At 41.7% G+C, this 22,346-nt stretch overlaps 1 protein-coding gene across 1 annotated transcript in view; it reads right to left on the reverse strand.

Moving 5' to 3' along the window:
* The window catches only part of LOC117815649 (complement C3-like), a 35,101-nt gene that overhangs the window by 2,371 nt on the left and 10,384 nt on the right, over positions 1 to 22,346 (reverse strand). The window contains exons 5-43 of the mRNA XM_034687470.1: positions 22,150 to 22,244; positions 21,834 to 21,922; positions 20,935 to 21,017; positions 20,778 to 20,865; positions 19,997 to 20,099; positions 19,660 to 19,780; positions 18,581 to 18,696; positions 18,256 to 18,402; positions 16,624 to 16,723; positions 16,431 to 16,525; positions 16,131 to 16,322; positions 15,175 to 15,330; positions 14,867 to 14,996; positions 13,682 to 13,744; positions 13,352 to 13,549; positions 13,147 to 13,264; positions 12,977 to 13,065; positions 12,733 to 12,872; positions 11,698 to 11,910; positions 10,988 to 11,051; positions 10,808 to 10,897; positions 10,508 to 10,714; positions 9,040 to 9,115; positions 8,791 to 8,950; positions 8,568 to 8,663; positions 5,406 to 5,556; positions 5,102 to 5,187; positions 4,822 to 4,899; positions 4,560 to 4,715; positions 4,389 to 4,451; positions 4,181 to 4,262; positions 4,019 to 4,067; positions 2,045 to 2,135; positions 1,863 to 1,952; positions 1,684 to 1,786; positions 1,490 to 1,579; positions 992 to 1,084; positions 788 to 871; positions 205 to 349 (exon numbers count right to left, since the gene is read on the reverse strand). Coding sequence (XP_034543361.1) covers positions 205 to 349; positions 788 to 871; positions 992 to 1,084; positions 1,490 to 1,579; positions 1,684 to 1,786; positions 1,863 to 1,952; positions 2,045 to 2,135; positions 4,019 to 4,067; positions 4,181 to 4,262; positions 4,389 to 4,451; positions 4,560 to 4,715; positions 4,822 to 4,899; positions 5,102 to 5,187; positions 5,406 to 5,556; positions 8,568 to 8,663; positions 8,791 to 8,950; positions 9,040 to 9,115; positions 10,508 to 10,714; positions 10,808 to 10,897; positions 10,988 to 11,051; positions 11,698 to 11,910; positions 12,733 to 12,872; positions 12,977 to 13,065; positions 13,147 to 13,264; positions 13,352 to 13,549; positions 13,682 to 13,744; positions 14,867 to 14,996; positions 15,175 to 15,330; positions 16,131 to 16,322; positions 16,431 to 16,525; positions 16,624 to 16,723; positions 18,256 to 18,402; positions 18,581 to 18,696; positions 19,660 to 19,780; positions 19,997 to 20,099; positions 20,778 to 20,865; positions 20,935 to 21,017; positions 21,834 to 21,922; positions 22,150 to 22,244 — 4,390 coding nt within the window. The remainder of the gene's footprint in view (positions 1 to 204; positions 350 to 787; positions 872 to 991; positions 1,085 to 1,489; positions 1,580 to 1,683; positions 1,787 to 1,862; positions 1,953 to 2,044; positions 2,136 to 4,018; positions 4,068 to 4,180; positions 4,263 to 4,388; positions 4,452 to 4,559; positions 4,716 to 4,821; positions 4,900 to 5,101; positions 5,188 to 5,405; positions 5,557 to 8,567; positions 8,664 to 8,790; positions 8,951 to 9,039; positions 9,116 to 10,507; positions 10,715 to 10,807; positions 10,898 to 10,987; positions 11,052 to 11,697; positions 11,911 to 12,732; positions 12,873 to 12,976; positions 13,066 to 13,146; positions 13,265 to 13,351; positions 13,550 to 13,681; positions 13,745 to 14,866; positions 14,997 to 15,174; positions 15,331 to 16,130; positions 16,323 to 16,430; positions 16,526 to 16,623; positions 16,724 to 18,255; positions 18,403 to 18,580; positions 18,697 to 19,659; positions 19,781 to 19,996; positions 20,100 to 20,777; positions 20,866 to 20,934; positions 21,018 to 21,833; positions 21,923 to 22,149; positions 22,245 to 22,346) is intronic.

Raw genomic sequence — 22,346 nt, forward strand, 5'->3', positions numbered from 1 at the left:
GAATGGTTGGTAACTGACTACATTGATTTTCTTCTCAAATGAAGACACTAAGAAGAAAAACTTTTATTATGGACTATAAACTGTTTTAAAATGCATATTTATGAAATTTCAAACATGGGATTCAAAATGCAACTAATACCAATTCATTTTTGAAATTCAGAGATCAATTGCAGCCGTAATATAAAACACAAAGAACAAACTTACGAATTGTTTTCTTCATCTTGGACAATGTCTTTAGATGTGCCCATGATCAGGTAGGTTTTTCCCTCCATCAGTTGTAAAGTGTCTCTGCAGTGCTGGTAACTGAGGAATGTGCGTATTTTATTCCGGGGACCCACGTCATAAGTTCCTGTAGTTCAAATATAGAAGAGAAAGGTAGTTTTGAACTGTGAATATATACGTGATGCACCATGTACTCGTCTAATTAAGTCTAGACTCTAGAGTCTTGTTTCAGCCAAACAAAGAAACGAGAGAACAACATACTTCCTAACTTATCAGGATGGTATGCTCTAGATGATTAAAGGTGCAATGCAAGTTACTGGTAGCTTCATAATTAGATAATATCATGTAAGTAGCATTTGTCTCTGTTTATCAAACTCTTCAAGAAAGAATAAGTGTGTTTCCAAATATTCTTAAATATGTCCGTAAGTGGGAAACAACCAAAGTGCATATTAACGCATCAGAAGGGGTGAAAAACTCACTGTAACCATTTCAGCACTTTGGTAGCTATTTAAGGACAAAGGGCAGAGTGCAGTAAATACAAAGCATCAGAAAGATTTATACCCACCTTCTTTGATGGATTCCAGTACCCTCATGTTATAAATGTCGAGGGTTAATTCTGGTCTAAACTCTTCAAGCATCACTTTGTACACTGAGGATAGACAACATAAACATGAGAGTTAACTTTCTTTCTGGTTCTTACAGAAATAAACACTCTACATCATTCGGGTTAAAGGGGTTTTAAATATTCAGATATTTTCCTCTTTCTTACCAAAATCTATTTTGCTGGTCGCGGTACTCTCACAGGCTTTAGCAGTCCGCTGGGCATTGTCGATTTGGTCCTTCTTCTGTCTGCTGCAATTCTCTGTAAAAACACACAATAGACACAAAGTAAATACACACAGTTACTGGGCATCCATGTGAGGGCAGCCTGAAGCTCCAAACATTTCTGAAAAGTGGAGCAAGATCCTGTCCTGTAATCTAGGATGGTGTATCTCAGTTGTTGCTCGTACAGCCATAAGCAGTTTGATAATAGCAGTAATGTCATTTATGTTTAAAAGTGTGTGACTGCAAAGAGAAGACGGGGAGCTGAATGAGGACAGAAGTGTCAACATACATATTCCTGCAGAAATTCTGTTAACTAGAACTATCAACTTTGTAATGCCTTTGATTGGTAGCCAAGTAATAAAACATTAGCTATGCATATAGTTTCTGATATTAAAATGATCTGTTTATGGATTTTATACAGATTCAACATGGTCCTTTTTACCTTCAGCACATCTGCATTCATCATCTCTGCAAAGACGCAGCAGCTTTCCAGCTTTCCTTTCAGGGTGGTAGAACTTCACACAATGTGTTTCTGCAGCACAATAGAAATATGTTCAAACATGTCTTATGGAAATTGTAGGACATTGGAATTTGTCCATTGAATACTTTAAAAAATGCTTCTTTTCTGCAACTCACGGTCATAGTAGTCATAGACAGACACAGCAGCTGGTTGTAGGACTCCCACATTAAACTTCTGATGGATCCTGAACGTGATCTCTTCTGGCCGTGTGTGAGAAACCTGAGGAGAGATTGAAGACAAAGGTGAGACGCATAGAAAGAAAGAAAAGAGGATTGGATCAAAAAGGATGTCTTACCTTATTAAGGTAGATGATGAGTGAGCCTCTTTCAGACAGGACTGTGTTCGTCTCGTATTTGGAAATAGTCCGGGCATGTCCTTTGGATAACTACACAAATACACACACACACACATGCAAAGTCATGAACTCTGATTCCCTGCGTGTGGCTCCGGTATTTGTGTGTCTGTAAAGTTTCTCACTCTGTCCAGGTCTTGTGTGTTAGCAGTGAAGCCGGTGAGCATGCCGATATCCAGGATCGACATGGTGGCATCACGGTCTGGGTCTTTGTACCTGTACAGACAAGGGACAGGATCATTACATCCAGATCAGGAAAGCAAAGCCTCTTATTCAATGTTGGACATACTATCCATTTTCAGTTGTTGCAAATTGATTTTAAGCTAGTGGGAAAAGTTTATTCAAGTTATGGCCCTGTCACACCTTGAGAATTTAGCCAGTGTTTTCCCAACGTGACACAATGCCTCTAAAATGCTGATATATGCTTTATTATCTATGTTTTTTCTATTTTGGGCGTGTACATAGCATATTCATAACTTATGCCCAACTATAGTCCACTGGTGCAAACACGCGGCAGCGTAATAACGTTGAAGAGGTGAATAAAAGGCTGCTGCTCGTTAATGACGATGTATATGTTTTGGAAAATGCACTGCATGCCATTTACTCTGCTTCCCATTCATCATCAGAGCTGTGTGCTGTTGGATGGCAGCTCTGTGTGTTATTGAAAACTCTGCAGTCTCTCTTTGTAAGAACATGATGAGCCGTGGAGAGTGTCAGAGGAGTGAAACCAGCAGGAACACAGCCTCTGCTCTTTAAAGAGAAGTTACACTTATTGACTGCAGTGCTTTCAAAAATGTCACATTTTGAACTTCACTGAATTCAACAACAGCAGCTTTATCGTTGAACACCAGCAGACTCCGACATGCTGGCTTCAGCTTCTATTTGACACTGAGTGAGTGCTCCACGGCTTCTCACACTCACACACACACAGACACACAGCTCTACGTGTGTGAACGTGTGTCAACCATTGCATAACTTACCTACAACTTATGGCAGGCGTATGCCGGACATATGATCTATACCAGGGACGTCAAACTCATTTCAGTTCAGGGGCCACATACAGCCCAAGTTGATCTGAAGTGGGCCGGACCAGTAAAATCACAACATAATAACCTATATATAACGACAACTCAAAATCTTCCCTTTGTTTTAGTGCAAAAAGGTACAAGTACATTCTGAAAATGTTCACATTTAATGAACCATCTTTCTACAAAAACAGCTGTTGGATTATGCAAACAGAAAGTAATCTATTTTCTCAATTTGAGAAAAAAAGTCCTGGTAAAAAAAAAGCGCTGTTCAGGTGCGCTCCCTCAGCACTATGATTTTATGCGACCCCCCAGAGGACAAATTTGAATAGTAGTTACTTTTATTGAAAAATTACAGATAATGTCTTCTCTGTAATTTTTTCACTTTGCGAAGTCGTTCCGCGGGCCGGATTGGAACCTCTGGCGGGCCGGTTTTGGCCCGCGGGCCGCATGTTTGACACCCCTGATCTATACGCTGCATACATTGAAAATGTTGTGCACAAAATTTTTCGACTTACTTACCGTACCCCACATAGCAAAATTGGTCTGATAGGTCTGGGCCAGATCTGGCGTCAAGCCGGCACTGCTGGCTGACTGCTGGCATGGCAAGTGGTATGTCAACCGGATGTGGACCAGGTCTGGCAACGATGGCATTGTATATATGATGGCATGTCACATCTGGGCCGATTAAGGCTGAGCTTGAGATTAAGCTGGCCCGTGTGTGGGCCGTCATTGGCAAACTATATCTAGGCCACTTAAGGGCTGTCATTCTTTGAGGTATGTTGGCCGAGTCTAAGTGTATTGTGGGCCAGAACCGGACCAGACCAATTTTGCTATGTATGACTACGACTTATAGCGTGCTTCAGCGTGCTCTTAACTTATACAAAAGTTACCTATAACATAAACGACGTATGCCAGTGTACTAACCCATTTTTTTATACGCTGGCATACGCTGGCTAAATCCTCAAGGTGTGACAGGGCCACAAGCACAAAGTTAAAAACACTAGACCAAAGCTTTTGTGTACCATTACACCCCCAGTAAACTTGCCACTATGATTTCTTGTCCGTACTTACAAGACTTCTATTCTCAGCCAGTAAGTCCTCTCTTCTCGAGCCTTTTTATCTGCAAAACATTTGACAATTCTTTTAGTGTTCTGCAGCGAGTCATCAGAGAAAAACATCTACCAGACAGCATGTAAAGGGGGGAAAAATATGAAACATTTGAGAAAAAGTGACCTGGGATGAGCTGCACAGACAAGTTAAACTTCTTGCAGTCGCTTTCCTTTTCTTTAGGCAGGGCGTAATACAGTGACACCATCTGTCACAGGAGGGAAAAGAGCACGCATGTGAGAAGCTCCTCAGCACTCGTTTTAAAAATAAAGACACAAGAAATAGTCTTCAAACATCAGATATCAAACTGGAAACCAAATGATACTGTACATACTGTCACTGTTGCTTCTCCTGTGCCCGTTGCACTCACTGTCACATCCTGATTTATATCTTTCATCTGTAGGAATCGGCACACAAAGAAAATCACAGATGAGAAGAGGAAGATAAAGAAAACAGCAGTAATGATGACATTAATGAGCCAATGTGAGCTTAAGACTTTTCTCACTTTGGATGTCCTTGTTGTGAATTGGCTTTCTATGTTGAACTTGAATTTGTCAGGGTTCGCTCTGCCTGGTAACTTGATGTCCACATTCAGGTCATACTCTGGTTCTTGAGCTCTGACCCAGTACTCAGCCACAGCCTGGTACACCATTATGGTAGCCTGGAGAGAAAATGTGGGAGACGAGAAGTCATTTTTATTAAACCCAGATATGAAAAAAATCACAAGGGACGTGCAGTATCAAGATCAAGAGAGGAGTCCTCATTACCTGAGTCGATCCATAACCTCCGCCCACCTTCTGCTGTTTGCTGAGCCATCTGACTACACGTCCAGCATCTTCCAAGGCCTTTGGAAACAGGAGGTCAGTGAGAGGTTTCATTTTTACTGCACTACATCTAAATACTAACCCACCATCACACAACCACTGAAAAATGAAATCTACAATAAAATAAGAAATTGTCTCCATGTAAGCCTGACCGACCATAAAATTGTAATATTGTGTGTTTTGTGTAGCATGAGCTCCAGCTGAAATACAAATAAGTACCCACCTCGGTCTTAACCAGAGCGAGAAGAGCGTAAGCTGTGGCCTCCAGCGTGAAAATATTTCCCTTAATTACTGGCCAGTGGTTCAACTCTGAGGAAGAAAAAAAACACACAAATACATTTTTATTTCTATGTCCTATCTTGAACAAGCTTGACATAAATCCCAATAGTCTTAGAAAAATTAATATTACAAAAGTAAAATAAAAATGATGATACTGATGTCATCATTGTGCAATTTTGCTCTGAGCAAATGTCACCTAAAGCAATCAAACCATTGTTTCAATGGGCTACGAAACATAGAGATATTACCTGAGGAGACAAACTTATAAAGGACAGCCCGATCCATTTTGTTTTCATTGGCGAGGGCGTATGATGTCATGGCGACAGCATACGGGTTGGTAAGGCCGGGCAGACGATTCTCCAGGAAGGCCACTGCTTTGTCTATGTTAAGTGGCAGGCTCTAGATATGAAAAACACAGGAAAAATGATGCAGAAGGAGGGCTTTTGTTTTTACGTTGAAATCAGATGTCATCACAGCGAATGTTTTATTGATGCTTTGTCTTGTCTCAATGTGTTTTGTCTCTCTGTTGATATGCTAAGACTACAGAAGAGTTTACGTTTTAATGAAAAAAAAGTAGCAACATGGGAATAATCGCAGCGGATCTACACAGTGTAGTGTCCTTTCCTCCATGGCAGGACACTTTTACACCATCCTGAACCCGGAAAAGACCAACAAGTTCATCATCATCAACAATGACAGCCCAGAACCACCACCGAGACGTTGTAGTCAAGTTGGAGCAGCATGGCCACTCGAAATCTAACCAGATGCCCACCCATGTGGTCCATCTAGGGTTGCCCGGCACTCATCAGTGAATGTAACTTTGGAGACGTCGGCCTTCATGTATTGTTGAGCCCATTCCAGTTGTTTTTCATGATGTATTTTCTTCAGTGGAGGTCTTTTCTTTGCCTTTTGGACCTTTGTCACTCGTCTTAGCGTCCTACATGGAGTAGACCTGGGTACATCATCAAGCTATCAGAAACGGCCTGACCGGTAGTTAAGGGTCTTTTATCAACCTCTCGTCTGATTCTAGACAGTTCTCACTTTGATAATGTTCAAGAACCTTTTTCTACTCTGGGTTTCCTGCCATCCTGACTACTTTGAACGTATCTTTTTATGGTTCGGTGGTCACACTGTAATTTCTTGGCTATATCATTGGTAGAATCCCTCTTACTCAGACTCTTGACAGTTTGACTCTTTTCCTCTTTGGTCAGGACACTTTTCTTGCCCATGGTCAAAGTTGAAAAGGACTTGCATAATAATGTGGCACACCTATATACACGTGGTCTGTGATAAAGGATATTAGAAAGCTTTGTAGATTCAAACAATAAGGGTTTGTTAAAGGTGACATATCACGCTTTTTTCATCAATATATATTGGTCTAAGAGGTCCCCAAAACATGTCTTTAAAGTTTATGCTCAAAAAAACACTTTGAAATCAGATTTTGGCATGCCTGAAAAGCCCTCTTCTTCAGACCTCCTCAGAACACTCTGTTTTCTCTCTGACCACGCCCCCTCAGGAAGTAGATGTGCCTCGGCTCTCCAGCACGTTGATCTAATGTTTACATGTTGGCTGAATATACACGGCTGCTCAGAGATCACGTTACTTCAACCCTCTGAATCTGATCCAGAATCTGATCCTGACGGAGAGGCGCCTGCAGCAGGACCTTTCTGAACCATTGGTCACAGATTTAGTGTTTCTTGTTGCTTTATTTATCAGTATGTAGACGTATGTCTTGGTACACAGCTACGAACATGTAGCTATGTGGCTATGCTAACTAGCGCTAGCACTTATCCATGATAAATAAAAATCATCCACTAGATCTTCAAATCTGCAGACGTGGGGAGTAAAACCGACCTTTGTGTTTATTAAGACAGCCTACAACTAGCATGCCTCCCTCTTAAGTTCCTTGTTAGCACACATGTGCAGGTAATGAAAAACAGAGGAGGGGTTGAGTTGTATTTTATACAGTCTATGGGCTGAACAAGCTCCGAGCTCTGACTCCGTGACAGACTGGATATTGTTGTGACGTAACAAAAACACAGAAGTCTGAAACGGCTCGTTTCACACACATTTACAGAAAGGTGGAGAAATCAGAACAAGGGCAGAATGGATTTTTTTCATTCTAGGGGGGTTTGTAGACAGGGACACATATTTCAGGTAGAGAACCATTAAAAAGTCGATTTTGCATGATATGTCACCTTTAAAGCACAAGGCCTTAAATACACCAGACTAAAACACTATTTCTTTCTGAACATCAGTCTTCCAGATTTTCAAGAAAAGATCACCTGCATAATAATTTAAAATGTAGAGTATATTGACTCTATGACTCAGACTTTGCATCAACTGTCAACACATCAAGTGTTTTTAAATGATCGAAACACAAGCCACTATACTATCCTGTGACTTGTAAATGGCAAAACAACACATCTGGTAACCAGCTCATGGGACTTGCGTTAGTTTTATTAGTGTCTGTTGCAGTAGCACATGGCTGCTGGCCTTTGTTTACGCCTGTCTGAATGAAAAACAAAACTAAGTGTAAAAAACCTGCCTCAACTGACATCGTAAACTGGAGTGCGTGATAACTAGGGGTTGGAATCGAAAACCGGATCCGACTTAGAACCGGTTCCAATTGATCAATTCCATTGAAATTGTACACCTCAAATGTTATCGATTCTTCTTAACGATTCATTTCCCAGCATGACGTCACGTCACATCACGTCGCGGTACGTTGCATTACGTCACACACTGCGACGCAGAACTCCTTTAACAACGAGGAAACATGGAGAGGAAGAAGCGGCCTAAAGCGTGGCTCCATTTTAAAATACCTCCGCGATGACCCCCGGAGGAAAGTGTTTTCCCTCTCCAAATGCAAAGTATTTTCCTCCAGGCTCGATGGGCTACGTCAGGACTTAAGCGGCCGAAAATGAGGCACTGAGAGCGGGTAAAATACCTCCGCGATGATCCCAGGAGAAAAAGCGTTTTCCCTCTCCAAAGTCTTTTCATCCAGGCTCGAGGGGCCAGGTCCGGACTCATGCAGCCGAGAATGAGGTCAACCTATTGTTCAGTATGTTCAAGTTGAATATGTTCATGTTCAGTCTTGTGAAAAAAAAAAAAAAAATGATTCCTTCTGGTACAGAAGACCGTGTAGAACAAATTTTTTCCCCTCAAAAAAATACTCAGGAATCGTTAGGAGAATTGATTAGGAATTGGATTGATAAGCAGAATGGACAATGACATTGACATTGATAAAAACTCAATTCCCACCCCTAGTGATAACAGTAACAAACGGTGAGATGGCTGAGCAAACAGGTGTGATGTTTCAGTGCTTTAGTAAGCTTTGCTCTGCCAACAAAACAAATAAAAGTGTGGAGGGAAAAAGAAAGAACCCTGTAAGGAGGGGTTGTACTCACATTAACGGTGGCAGAGCACAGTGTGCGGGACTCCTGCATAGCAATGAGGCAGAAGGCCGTCATGGAGACGTCTGAATCTGTGCCGCGAACGTCACCCTGCACACAAACATTTTTTGATTTGGTTAAATAATGTTCAGTGAAGTGAAAGGGTTTTAATGTATAAATGATCTGTTTCTATAACGTCAAGATAAAGACTTTGTGATAATAAAATGAGTGAACGCACAATCATCTCTCCGTGGATAACAGCTCCGACTTCCCTGAACATGCCGTCAGGTTGTTGTGCGCTGAGAATGAGAAACCTGACGGCGTTGCAGATCACGTTGCTTTCTACTGCCACTAAATTGTTGGCCATGGAAAACACCTTGACAACGTAGGCTGTCAACCTTAGAGAGGAGATTTACACAGGACATTAACTCATCCTGACATTAAGCAGAATCTGAGTTAGAGGATCATGAATGTTTGTGTGCCTCACCATGTGCTGCTCTGGTGCTTGGGCCACACAGCAAAGGAACCATCACTTTTAAGGTAGGTGACCTGCTTCTGGTAGCCTGGACAAAAACAAAACCTTTTTTATGACAGTCGATCTACTCTTCTCTGATTGATGTGCCTTGGGAAGGCCTGAAACATTTTTTCTATGACTATAGCATCTTTCATATTGTTCTGATGTACAGAAATAAGACAATCCTGGTGCAAACAGAATTAGACATCATCTTAGAGTCCCTAGCTTGGGGCACTATAGGTGCATTTGGACCAAGAGTTCCAGGGTCTTTTAGGCCCCAGAACTACTTTCCCCTGAACTAAAAGGTTCCTGTGCCCCCATTGTTGTCTGCGTTTCGACCACGGGCTGAAGTCCCGGATAGATTGTGCAAATCAGGCCAGTGACGTATGGAGGAAAAATAAATAAATGCACTACACCACCAGACCAGTAGAGGGCAGTAAAACAAAGAGGAATGCCATTCATCACAGATGACACCATAGAAGCAGACAGACAGGCAGGTATCATTATGAGCAACACAACAGTTAGCCTGTTAGCATGAAGAGACTCAGCTGGCGCTGTTTTAGATGGTGCTATATTTCATTACAGATGGATTCCCTGAATCAACACGTGAGAGGAGATAAGCGCGAGTAGCAAAGACGTTTCAACACGGCTTTAAAATCCTTTTGAACTCAAAAAGCCGTGGCAGAGATCGCCCGGTGTTTTGGTTTAAACAGCGACCCTGTTAACTGGAGACTTTCAGCCAGATGCATCCCTCATAAACATCTTTAGACAATCATTAAATATCTGATGAGGATATTTTAAAATCTTATAAAAACTAAAGTAGTTTGCATTCCCAGGAACTCCCTCTGTGTTTCAACAGCTGTGTAAACTCCACAAACACTGACACGTTCAGCTGAAGGTCTCCAGTTTACAGGGTCACTTTTAAAACCATAACACCGGGAGAGACGCATTCACGGTGGGCTGAGAGAAGACTACTGTTACAAGCTGCTAAATCAAGAGAGTCACAGCTTCTTCTTTTGAAAAGTACACACACATACAAAAAAGATAGAACAAATAAAAACTAATGAAAGAAAGAGAAATCAAGTGAATCACAGATGTGTGTGATGTTAGTGTGGATGGCGGGCGGAACAAAAACACTGCGGTTAATCTACCAATCAGACACGTTCAGCATTGCAGGCCCTGCCCCCCGAAAGTCCCGGGACCTTTGAAAAGCACTACCCCCCTAGCAGGGGCTTTTTAGGGGGGAGATTATCTACCCCTGAACTAAATTTAGACCCTAGTTCCACCAGTCGAAACGCACTTGGTTCTGGGGTAAAGTTCTGGTCGAAAAAAGCTTTATAACCACTTCTGCCACATTAGGAACTTAACAGTTCCGCACAGAGGAGCATCCGTAAGCTTTCTGTTATCTGCGCCTGAATGAATACACCATTTCTTTTCCTACCAGTCTTGATGTGTTGAAGGGCTTCATCACGTCTCTGAAAGCCCACAGTTTCCCATTGGTTGGTTTTGTCCAGGTATGTGGTGGCGATGACGGGCAGGGTCATGTGGATCATATTCTGCTCTCCGCAGCCAGAGGGCTGGTAGATCAGAGTTCCCATAGAGTTCCCACTGATAGCGTTCTCCAGTAGTGTAGAAACCTGCTCTCTCCCTGCATGCAAACAAAAAGCTCACATAATTTCACACTAATTCAGACGCAGGCGCTGCATCATGTAACATGCCCGTGAATGAAAATGCAGCTCACCCGTCACAGCGATCTCAGTGCGAGCAGACGAGTTTGGAACCAAATCTTTCTTAGGAATATTACTGTTTAGTATTGCTACTTGTTTACCATCTAAAAGGAGAAACAGTGCAAACAGTGAGCAAGTGATCAATGCAAGACAGGGAATCACAACATGATGAAGGTTTTAACATGCAAACTCACCAACACCAATTTTAGTCGGGTCAAGGGTCACAGTCTGATGAGATTTCACTAGAACACCTTGAGACTGGAAACACAACATCGAGGACAAACAATAAGAATCACATGCAAATTCATTCCAATACATATTAAGTCTCTCTTTTATTGTCTTTTTAATGCTTTTATTTACTCATCTATTTTTATTTATTTATTTTATTTACTTATCCTTTAAAAAAAAAAAAAAAATGTATCGTTGAAAAACCTCATAAACAATGATTTATTGTTCTATTGTCATGCCACATCATTCTGTTCAATTTATGTGTATTCTTTTTAACTTACGTTGTATTCTGTTTTACATCATTAAAATTCCTCCTCCCTGTCTGTCAAAAGGTTTACTTTATTATTTATTAATTTATTATAATAATAATATTATAATATAATTTAATTCATATTATTATTAATATAATGTAATGTAATGTAATATAAATAATATACCATTTGTTTTTAAAGGTGCTATATAAATACAGTGATTATTATTATTATTATTATTGTTATTGTTATTATTATTTTTAGTAATACTACATTAAGTTGTTTTTTATGCCAACACATTTCAGAACTGTAGCCTTGTTACATTAATGGACAAAGATTTGTAGGATGAAGTTGACACTTCGCTGCAGTGTAAGCTATATATCATGTAAGCATCTGAACAGAAACACAGAGTGTGATTCTCGTACCACCACACGCAGCTTCTTCATGATTCCATCGGTGAGTGATGAGTCCATCGCAGACGCTTTGACCTCAACCCTGTGCAGTCCTTCCTTCAAGGGGATAATGATGAAAGGTATGGATCGTGAAGAATGAGGCCAAACTTTGACCAACTCACGATGCTTTCCACGCTTAAAGGCTGCACTACACAGGTTTACGTCCTCAATCAGTTCCACACGCACCTTGAAAAAACAGACAGTTACAAAAAGGTAAGTGCAGTTGGTGAAAGATGAAGACCCCCCCCAAAAAATAGATAAGATGAATCACATAATTATTTCATTTCAGTCATATAACAGTTTGAACTAGACTGATGGTGGACTATTATTCAATCCATGTCCAAATATGTGGATAAGTATGGTTTGGACGAGGGTGTAACATCTTCAGCTAGCACTTTTATGACATGCCGTAGACTTAGCTGCGACTTTTCTTTGTTTGAGGCCGGAGATATACTTGCAATTAACTATGCTTATCCAAACATATAAATGCTGCCACGTGTCCCCATTGTTGGTTTGGTGCGTTGGTTTAAGTAGATAGTCCCAATCTGACGAGTTTGCCTGTTGTGGTCGATTTAACATGAAACTGTCCTCATTCAGTTCTCCTTCTTCTCTGAGCTCTGAGTTTCACACACCTTTAAAAAATCTGAAAAAGTGTCAATACTTTGAACCCTGCTGCTATCATCACAACCACTCATGGTTTAACCAAGCGGCAACCTCCGGTCTAAAAATATGAGTCTAATGTGGAAGTGCTAAAAACTGCAGTTCATCAAGGATCCACAGGAGGCTGGCTCCGGAAGTACCGGAAACCACGTACACACCAATTCAAAAAAGACTAACAGCGCTTCAGAAACAGATGGGTGACGTCACGGATCCTACTTCCATATTTTATACAGTCTATGACTTTAGCTCGTCATAGTTTTCTTCATGAAGAAAAGGATCGTTGACGAACATTTATCGTTATAATCTTTGTTACCGAAATGAACACTGTTAGTAACAGTAAAGACTTACAGTTAGAAGATCTGGGCTGCGGTTGTGGAGGATTGCTTTAATCTCTAGCTGTTCCTCTCGTACAGCAGAGTAGGGCAAACGGAGATCGATGAATAACTCTTTGCGGACAATCACTTCAAATGGCTCGCTAACACAGATTCCTTAAATGGGAGAGAAAAAGAGCAGTGAGACAGAGAAGAGGAGGAACATTTGTATCGCAACAAGGTCACAAATAGAACTGAAGAACAAGTCTCTGCCTCCTCACCGTGAGTCTTTGACAGACTGATGCCAGTGAACTGCCAGGTCGTGATTGAGTCTTGCAAGGGAACATTTTTTTGAAAGGTTGTGGTGTCACTGAAACAAAGACAACATCTCAGGACTTTGATGAATCAATCACAAGTGTCGTTTTTGTTTGAACAGATAACTTTGACTCACCAGTTCCGCTTATTTGGAGGGCAAGCAAGTGGGATTTCTGACCACAGCCAACTTTCAGCAAACTTTGTACGAGAAACAATATCCTTGCTGTCTGTGAAGCTGATGTCATTTTCCTCACCTTAAGTGTGATTAAAAGAGTTTTCATTCAGTGTGATCAATGCATGTAACAACCAAGGAACCCCAAATTTTAACCCCAGTCTCTTACTGCGAGCCAGAAGGAGATTGTCTTCTCTCAGTTCTGATCGAATGCTTTCAAGCAGCTTGCAGCAGTACAGGAAGGCCTCGGCACATTCCGCACCATCCACAATGTACTCGCTTCGCCTCTCACAGTTGTATGAAACAGGCGTGTCCTTCAAGGCATCCCGACAACACTCGCGCTGTAGGTTGTCTTGATATTTGCTCACTAAATAGGATGAAGCAGAGGTAAGTGAGATATGATGGTATGTAGGAAGAAAGCACCTTGAGTGGTCTGAAGTGTTTGGCAGAGAGTGATTGATTATGTATTGATCTGGAACTTATCAGTGGTGAGTCTTACTTAAAGTGTTTGTGACTTCAGTTATGGCTCTTTTCCTCCTGTTCGGGACGGGGCATTTCAACTCTGTAATCAAAACACAGACCACATGTTTAAAACCCAGCAAAGTTTGACCAACAGCTACGGAACTGATTCTCCTAAATCAAAATAAGGTCATTCATCTGATTGCAAGCTATTTGATGATTAGACTCTCAGGGCCTGATCTACTAAGATCCCAAATAACGAGCGCTAAATTGCGTGTGCAAACAAAACAATTACACGTGCTATTTCTGGGCGTGTTGCGGGTGATCTACTATGATTGCATGCGCATTTGATTACGGGTGCAGAAGTGGTGCTGACTGCCGGCATCCAGATTGTTATGATGACATTGATCGGGAGTTGGATGGGTTATAGGCCATTGCAAAGGAGGAGCTGTGTCCAATGTGGCGTACGCTCTCCGCCGGGACACTCGACCACCGTTGCGCACACGAGGCAGCTGGTCAGTGCTGTGTCTGGGCTGACAATGGCCGCCAATGCCCTGCCCGGGAGGTCATTCAATGGCTATGATCCTTCAACTGAGACGCCCGCGAATGAAGAGGGAGAGGAGAGCACAGGAGATGAACGTTCATTTCGCACGGGTGGACACTGGGAGACGCCGGAACTAACTGCGATGGTGCGCTTTAATGATCCAGATGTGTTGTAAGGAGACATATCTCATATACCATATGGAGATATGGCATGGCTCCTTTTTGTGACTGACTCCAAATCAGCCTATAATTAGGTCATCCAGCAGCTCATTGCTGGATAGACGATGTGTAGCTCAGAAGATTCTCTCTCTGTCTGTCATTGCATCTATGCCTCCTTCTCACCACAGTGACTGCAGCCATTTGTGAGTAACACTGTGCCAGTTTGCACCTGCCTTTCAAACGTGCTAAATATAGATGCAAAACACCGACCGCAAATGGTTTAAGGTTTGATAAATGACATTGCGTGTGCTGATAATCTGCATGTATTCTGCATATTCATGAAGGCAAACACACTAAATGGATTGCGTATGCTATTTTGCTCATTTGACAGACATTGCCTCTGTCCCGGTTAGTACATCAGCTTTGCGCACGCTATCAAGTTTCTACATGTTTTTTTAAACGCAAACCTTTAGCAGATCGGGCGCTACGTGTGTTTCGGGGGAGAAGGTTAACGGAGTATCACCTTGTCTGTAGTCGGTCCCAGAAGCAGTACTGGACTCAAACAGCAGCCCAGCATCGTAGAACACACCCATACTATCTTTTCCTCCGCCTGGTGTGCAGCCTGTGTCGTACTTTTCTACAATGTCCCACACCTGAAGAGGCAGAAGTAATTCCCAGAAAGACATACAAGCAATGGAGGCGTCATGATACAGTGTATAAATTAAACAGACATATCTGTAACATCATGCCAGGCTCCCAAACTTAATATTTATGGTGCGTAAGGCATATCTTTGACAAATATTGTGAAAAAAGGTTCAATTAAAGAATTGCCTTCTTCTGCGTGAGGCGGTGCTGGTTGTTCAGGACATAGACGCCTTTGTCGACTGCCACAAGTCCCACTATGGATCCTGGGTTTCCTGTTACTTTCAGACCAAACATCTTACCAGGTTCATAGGATGCAGCGGGTCGGGATGATTCCAACCGCAGCTAAATGTGAAAGAGATGACAGTGAGTCAGAAAATATTTGGTCTGTTTGTTTTTGGTGTGTGTGTGTGTGTGTGTGTGTGTGTGTGTGTTGCTCAAGCACTTGCTGCATCACTTAATTTGCTTTTAAGAGCAGCCTTTAAACTTTCCTTTTTGATAAAGCTTATAGTTAGAGCTGGATCAGGCTTGAACCAGCTCTTAGCTGCTATAGGCTTAGACTGCCAGGGGAACTGACACACTGGGATCCTATCTCCCCCCAAACCCCCTCATCACTTACTTTAACTCTACCAGTCCCATTAAAGTAACTAACCATGGACTTTTCTGGAGTCCCTGAGCTCCCTTGTCTCATAGGTTCCTCTGAGCTGCCGTAGACGTCCTCCTGCTGTGGACGTTCCAGACTCCAGCTGATACGGACGTGCTGGACTCCAGCGGCAACAGCTGCTACTACTCGTCTCATCACTATCGCTGCTCCCTCTCTCTCTTATTCTCCTCTATCTCTCTTTCCAGACCCAACTCGTTCGTGGCAGATGTCTGTCTAACATGAGTCTGGTTCTGCTCGAGGTTTCTGCCTGTTTGTCCTCACTGCTGTAACTAGCTAAATACTGCAAGGTGCAATGCTCATGGTGGATTAAGGTGGGGTCAGACTGAGTCTTATCTTGTCTTGGTGTTGGGTCTCTGTTGATAATTTGACATAGAGTGGTCTAGACTGGCTATGTTTGTAAAAGCGTCTTGAGATAGCGTTTGTTGTGATTTGGCGCTATACAATGAAAGATTGATTGATTGATGAGCGTTGTGTGTCTCACCGTGCCCATGCAAGTGTCCTTAACGTCCACCCAAACAGAGTCTGATACCACTTCATTGTTGACTGTGTGGTAGTAGGCTACGATGCGAAACGATGGAAGCATATCCTTGGTGATTGGAATGGGCAGGGAAATCAGCACCTGATCTCTTGAATGGTGGCGGCCACTTTGCACCAGCTGACCTCTGCTCAGGATCTACAGTGACACACATTTGAACGTCAGCACTTTTCCGACTATCCTACAGCACAAGGTGTAGAACACAACATAAGAATTTCATGTGCACAGTTGTGAAGCATCTCTCACCAGGTAAGTGATATCACTGTATGCGTTATTTGGCCGGCGGAGGTTAAGGTTAACTTTAAGATTTCCACCCAGTTCCGGCTCAGCGTTATCAACACCTGCAAAAAGGACAAGAAGTGATAGTAGTACACTCTACTCTCATACATCACAACCTCAATACTTTGCAAGTCCCAACATCACCACCACATGTCCTTACCTATGTGGATAAAGTTGTTGCTTTTGGAGGTATACGGGATAGCATGCATGGTGGCGGATGCCTGTCTGACATCTAAGATTTTGGGATCCTTGGTCCTTGCCTGTAAAGACACAGATTGTAAGCCTCTTTCTGACGGTAGCATTGCCTTCACTGGCAAATCTTAGCTTACAAATGTAAAATTACTCAGTGACAAAAACTTAATTCTTTTTTGACAACACGGCAACTTGCTGGCCATCACTGCTAAACTCAGCTTTAAGTCTATCACACACAGCAGATTGTTTGGTATCGGTGCTGTTTAAATGTTGCTGTTCAAATTAGTAAATGTCTGTTTGTAATGATGTGTTGGCAGAAAGGGCTTTAAACTAACATCTAATTCATGTCTACTCAAACTTCACTTGAACTGAAATTATGAAATTATTAATGTCACTAAAAGTAGAATGTGTTTCACGCATGTCCTCCCCAACTCTCTACTCCCCACACTTCCTGTTTGTCTTCAGCTGTCCTGCCCATCAGTGGCAGAGCCACACAGTTTTGACTTGGGTGGCCAAACTGGGGCACTGACTGTTGAAGGATTGGACAGGCGTGGAAAACATTAGGGGCTTACCCCAAACCTAGGAGGGTTACTTCCACTAATCACATCTACTTTAACTTCTTTTTATAAACTATTTTAACAAATGCTACATTTTTGTAGATTTTTAACGTAAACATTAAAGATCTAACTGGGCAGAGTGTCAACTTTTAAATCTGCTGAACTAAACTCTTTAAGGACTCAAAATGAAGATGATTGTCCAAAGTCAAAGCATCAACAAAAATATTATTAAAATCCACAGAAACTACTGTCTCTGCAGCTTGCTGAAATGCAATAGCTGATTTGAATATAAGTAATGCCTCTGACATGGCAAATAGCCAATCATGTTCAAGAATTTCAGGGTGGCCACAGGGGTGGCCAATCAGTTCTCAGAGGTGGCCAGGGCCACCTCCTGGCTCTGCACTACTGCCCATTAAAAAAAAAAAATGCAATTTCAAATGAAAGTCATCATCCAGCTCTGCTTTGGTTCCTGTTTACATTTGACCCTTTTGGAGCTAGGCTAACATTGTTGTCATCTTCGTTTTCCTCTTTTATCCAACACTTTAGAAACTTGCAAGCTCAAGTTAACTTAACGTAACTCTCCGGCCAAAACAGACAAGTGAGAGACATGTATATCCCTCTCGAAAGAGGAATATACAATATGACATGAATACAATGCATGGAAAGATGAAATGCAATAAAAAAAGGCACGTGATGGTTTACAGGGAATGTGCAGTTCTCAAAAAGTGGGTTTTGAGGCGGGATTTGGAACTTGGAAGACAGTCAGAGTTACGAGTGGTTAGTGGTAAAGAGTTCCAGAGGCGGGGGGCTGCATGGCTGGATGCTCGAGATCCCATGGAGGTTAAGCGAGCATGGGGTACAGTGAGGAGCATGGAGGAAGAAGATCTGAGAGTGTTAATAGGTGTGTGGGTATGAAGGAGATCAGAGAGGTATGGAGGTGAGGTATGAGAAGAAGGATCTTGAAGTCTATGCTTTATTTGACAGGGTAGGACAGGGGTGATGTGTTCAATACCTAAAATAAAAGAAAACATAGGAAGACTTACAGTAATTTGAAGGTTGTTGGTCCCAGCCTCTGTATTGATAGAAAGCCTTGCCAAGCCATTAGCCATAGTGTTGCCCTGCACCTCGCCTGGATCCAATACCACTGGAACACTTTTAGCCGGAGAGCCATCAGGGTTCAAAACTTCAACCTGCATCAGCAACACAAACAGCTGACTATCAGCAAACATCCAATCTCCAATGACATGTTTCCAGGAATGAATGTTGAACCTTAAAATCTGAAGGATTTTTGTTTGTCTTCTGACCATGAATGTTTCAACAGGTGGGCTGTGTGAACAGTTTATTTGGAAGGAACAAGAAGCACTTTACCGAAACATCGAAGGACATCCCTGGTTTGTAATATTTGGGCGTCTTCTTGAAGGTGATGGAGTAAGGTGATGTTACAACCTTGATATTTCTCAACTCTGCCTCCACCATTTCACCACCTGTGATGGGATGCAAAAAAACCCCACATTGACACACACAAATGGATAATAAAATATGTATTTGACACCAGTTTGCAAATTGATTCAGATACAGTAAATCCTGATGGTTGCCCTCAATCTTTCTAAGTTGTTTGAGATCAGGTTGCCCTGTTTAAGCTACTGTCTTTTTGAATGTTTTCCCGAAGCTGGGCCTGACCCTGGACAAGAAAAGAGCATTGTTGGCTGGACTTACAGCTGGAAAAAAACTAGTAGCCACACGTTGGAAACCTCCACACTTACTCTCTTTCCGAGCATGGGTTCTGACATATTTGGACATTGTTCATTTGGAGTTGTTGATAGCCAGAGTCCATGGAGCAAAAGACTCTGCTATACAGGCTTGGTATTCACTTCTAACGAGCCTCTGTGGGTTTCAGGTGTAACTGAAGTTTGTAGTTCTGGATCCGGGGAATGGGTGGGTGGGTTTTATTTATTTATTTATTTTATTTTGTTTTGTTTTGTGTGTGTGTTGTTTTAAAAAAAAATTCTATTCATTTATTATGATTATTACTATCATTATTATTTTATCTTAGTTGTGTATTCATGGTATTTGTATATAAACCTTTATATAGGTATGTGAACATGTACTCTATTTTTTGTAATGTCCATATGTCTATCCATAAATTTGATCACAAAAAAAAAAGTAATCCCTATATCTGTATTTTCAGTTTTTGCTCTTGTTTGGGAGCTTTAAGACACTGTTAGTACCCGGCTTTCTTACTGATCTTCCCGTTGTGTAAGATGCTTGCTTCTGATTGGTCAAAACCCCTTGATGATGGTTGTTAACTTTCACTATCATGAGCAACGCCAGAGGCAAACTGATGTCATGTCAAATCAATCCGCGGAAAAGAGTTCCGGCAAATTTCACTTCTGCTTGTTGAGACCATAGACCGTAAGGTGAGGGGAGACCGTTAACGGTCTTCTTACCGTTGTCTGTTAGCACGCTGACAGCTACATAGATGGAGCTCCCGATGAGCGAGTTGACGTCGTTGACGGCCTGAGCGATGTGTTCTCTCTTCAGGGTCACCACTGTGCTCCCTGCCTGGAGCTGATATAATACAGATAATATACATCTTTAAAAGCAGCATAAAGGCACTCTAACAGTAAAGAAGGTAATAATAGTCTGTCAGTCTTTGTTGTTGTATGAGTTCAGGTCTTTCAGATTTTGTCGATCTGGTTAAACCAAGCTGTTAAAGACATAGTATGAAACAAATGATTGTTGGACTGGCTAACTTATAGACATAACACTGTGGGTGACACTTACAGGAGATTGCTGAAGAGAGGCTTGGAAGCTCCTCTTCTGATTTTCCTGCATAACCCCAAACACCACGTAGGCCATCCCATCCACCTCTTCACCGAACAGATACCTGAAAGAATGCAATGGTTGAAATGTAAAGAGAAATTAAAGTTGCAAGCGGCAATGAACGGGCCCTTGCACACCAGCAAACACTGCCTCATGTGAGCCACCGCCTCATGTGAGCCACCGCCTGATGATTTGGCGAGATTTCGGGCATTCTAAAGCCCCAAAAATCTATTTCCTGTTTATGGCGGGGCATGTGCGTTTGATGCACCGCCTGAATGCCTGCCACGCCCACAATTTTTGTCTGAACGGTATACCTTCAACAATTTTGAATTTGATTTCACTATGACATTAGGAATCAGGAAAAAATTCATGCATGTAGGTTGAACAGTGTTGAGGAGGTGTTGTGCTGGAAGGAAGGTTGCGTGATTGAGACATTTTTGGGACTTTTTGGTGAGTTTTGGGGCATGTTGAAGGCTCCAAAAAGGCAATTTACTTGGGTAGGTAGAGAGAAAGAAAGAAAGAAAGAAAGAAAGAAAGAAAGAAAGAAAGAAAGAAAGAAAGAAAGAAAGAAAGAAAGATCTTTCGGGTTACAATAGGGCCTTCGCCGACCTAGTCGGTGCTCGGGCCCTAATGACAGACAGCCTCAGCTGGCCATACACAACCTCAAAACATCTTTTATTCTCTCCTCAAGTGAATTCACCAAACAAACCTGCAACCAAGGGAAACAAACATCTTTACATACGTAGCTTTGATGTCGACCGTGAAGTCTTCGCTGTCCACGTAGTAGAAAGGGAGCACGGGTGACAGTTGAACCTCAAAACTGGGCAGCACTGGAAAAAGGAAACATGTTATTCTATATCCACTTGGTTAAAAGTATGTAACAGTAGTTCTTCACTCACCATATTCTTTGACCTCAAACTCTGCTGAGTAGCTCTGCTGTGGGTACCTGTTAAACTTCGCCACCACCTTCCACAGTCCAAGACTTCACACAAACCAACACAAGAACACATGTTTTAGTAAATGAGCAAAAATAACAATAGAGCAAAGATAACACAGGAATCAGCATAAGATGAGGTATTTCTTTGTTATTTGAATCAACCTGTTTAAGCAGAGAGTTAGAGGACACTGCCAATACAGCTAGCCTAGCTTCGCTTATCAGCATTTCAGCCTGCTGCCGAATTAGAATCAGTCCTGCCACCCCTTATAACACTGTAGATTAATACCGAAGACATCAAAACTATGAAGGAACATATATGGAATTATTGAATGAACAAAAAAGTGTTAAACAAAGCAGAATATGTTTTATATTTTAGATTCTGTAAAGTAGCCCCCTTTTTCCTTCATGACAGCTTTGCACACTCTTGGTATTCTCTCAGTCTGCTTCATGAAGTGGTCTCCTGGAATGGTTTCTAATTAACATGAGCCTTGTCAAGAGTTCATTTGTAGAATGACTTGCCTTCTTAATGTGTTTGAGACCATCAGTTGTGTTGTTCAGAGGTAGGGTTAGTGCACAATGGATAGACCTGTTTGACTACTGTTGTAATCCAGATTATGGCAAAACCAGATTATTTCATAGTTTTGATGTCTTCAGTATTAAACTACTATGTTGAAAATAATTAAAATAAATAAAAACCATTGAATGAGAAGGTGTGTCCAAACTTTTGACTGGTAGTGTATCTTAAATATTAAACATTTTTTAAAGTCCACATCACTGTTGAAATGTCTGTTAACCTATAAATTACATTATATAAAAAACACAATATGTAAAAATGACAGTTAAGAAAGACTAAATACCCACCTGACAATTTCTGGTAATTTGTAATCCCCAGAGAGGATCCCTGACTTCAGAGAGAGTGGTGTGAGTGGTAAAATGATGCCTTCAGGGGTCTGCAAACAAACAGTGTTCCACAACCATTAATGACCTTTAAAGTGTTTAGGATGCACCTCGACCACTAGAGGGAGACATGCGTTTACTTTTACATCAAACAGTCGGACAGCTGTCAACAGAGTCGAGCAAAGAAACTTCTCTGTTTAGAATATGACATATCGTATCAGCATGAGACTTTCACAGACAGCTATACAAACATATTGAATTCACAGATAATTTACAGTACCACAAACTCAATGGCAATGGAAGCTTCTGTTTGTGTATCTTCATCCTTTCCCACAGGCTCCATTCTGGGTGTCACTGCAAACATCCTGAAATTAACTGGAAAAGATGGGGAGGGAGAAGTTATGTGTCTGCAGCTTCCCTGTTTTCAACTTTACTATTTCAGTGATGTCCAAAAATGTATCTGATAAAAACAACAAC

This window comes from Notolabrus celidotus, chromosome 7 (assembly GCF_009762535.1).
Source record: "Notolabrus celidotus isolate fNotCel1 chromosome 7, fNotCel1.pri, whole genome shotgun sequence".
Taxonomy (NCBI): Eukaryota; Metazoa; Chordata; class Actinopteri; order Labriformes; family Labridae; genus Notolabrus; species Notolabrus celidotus.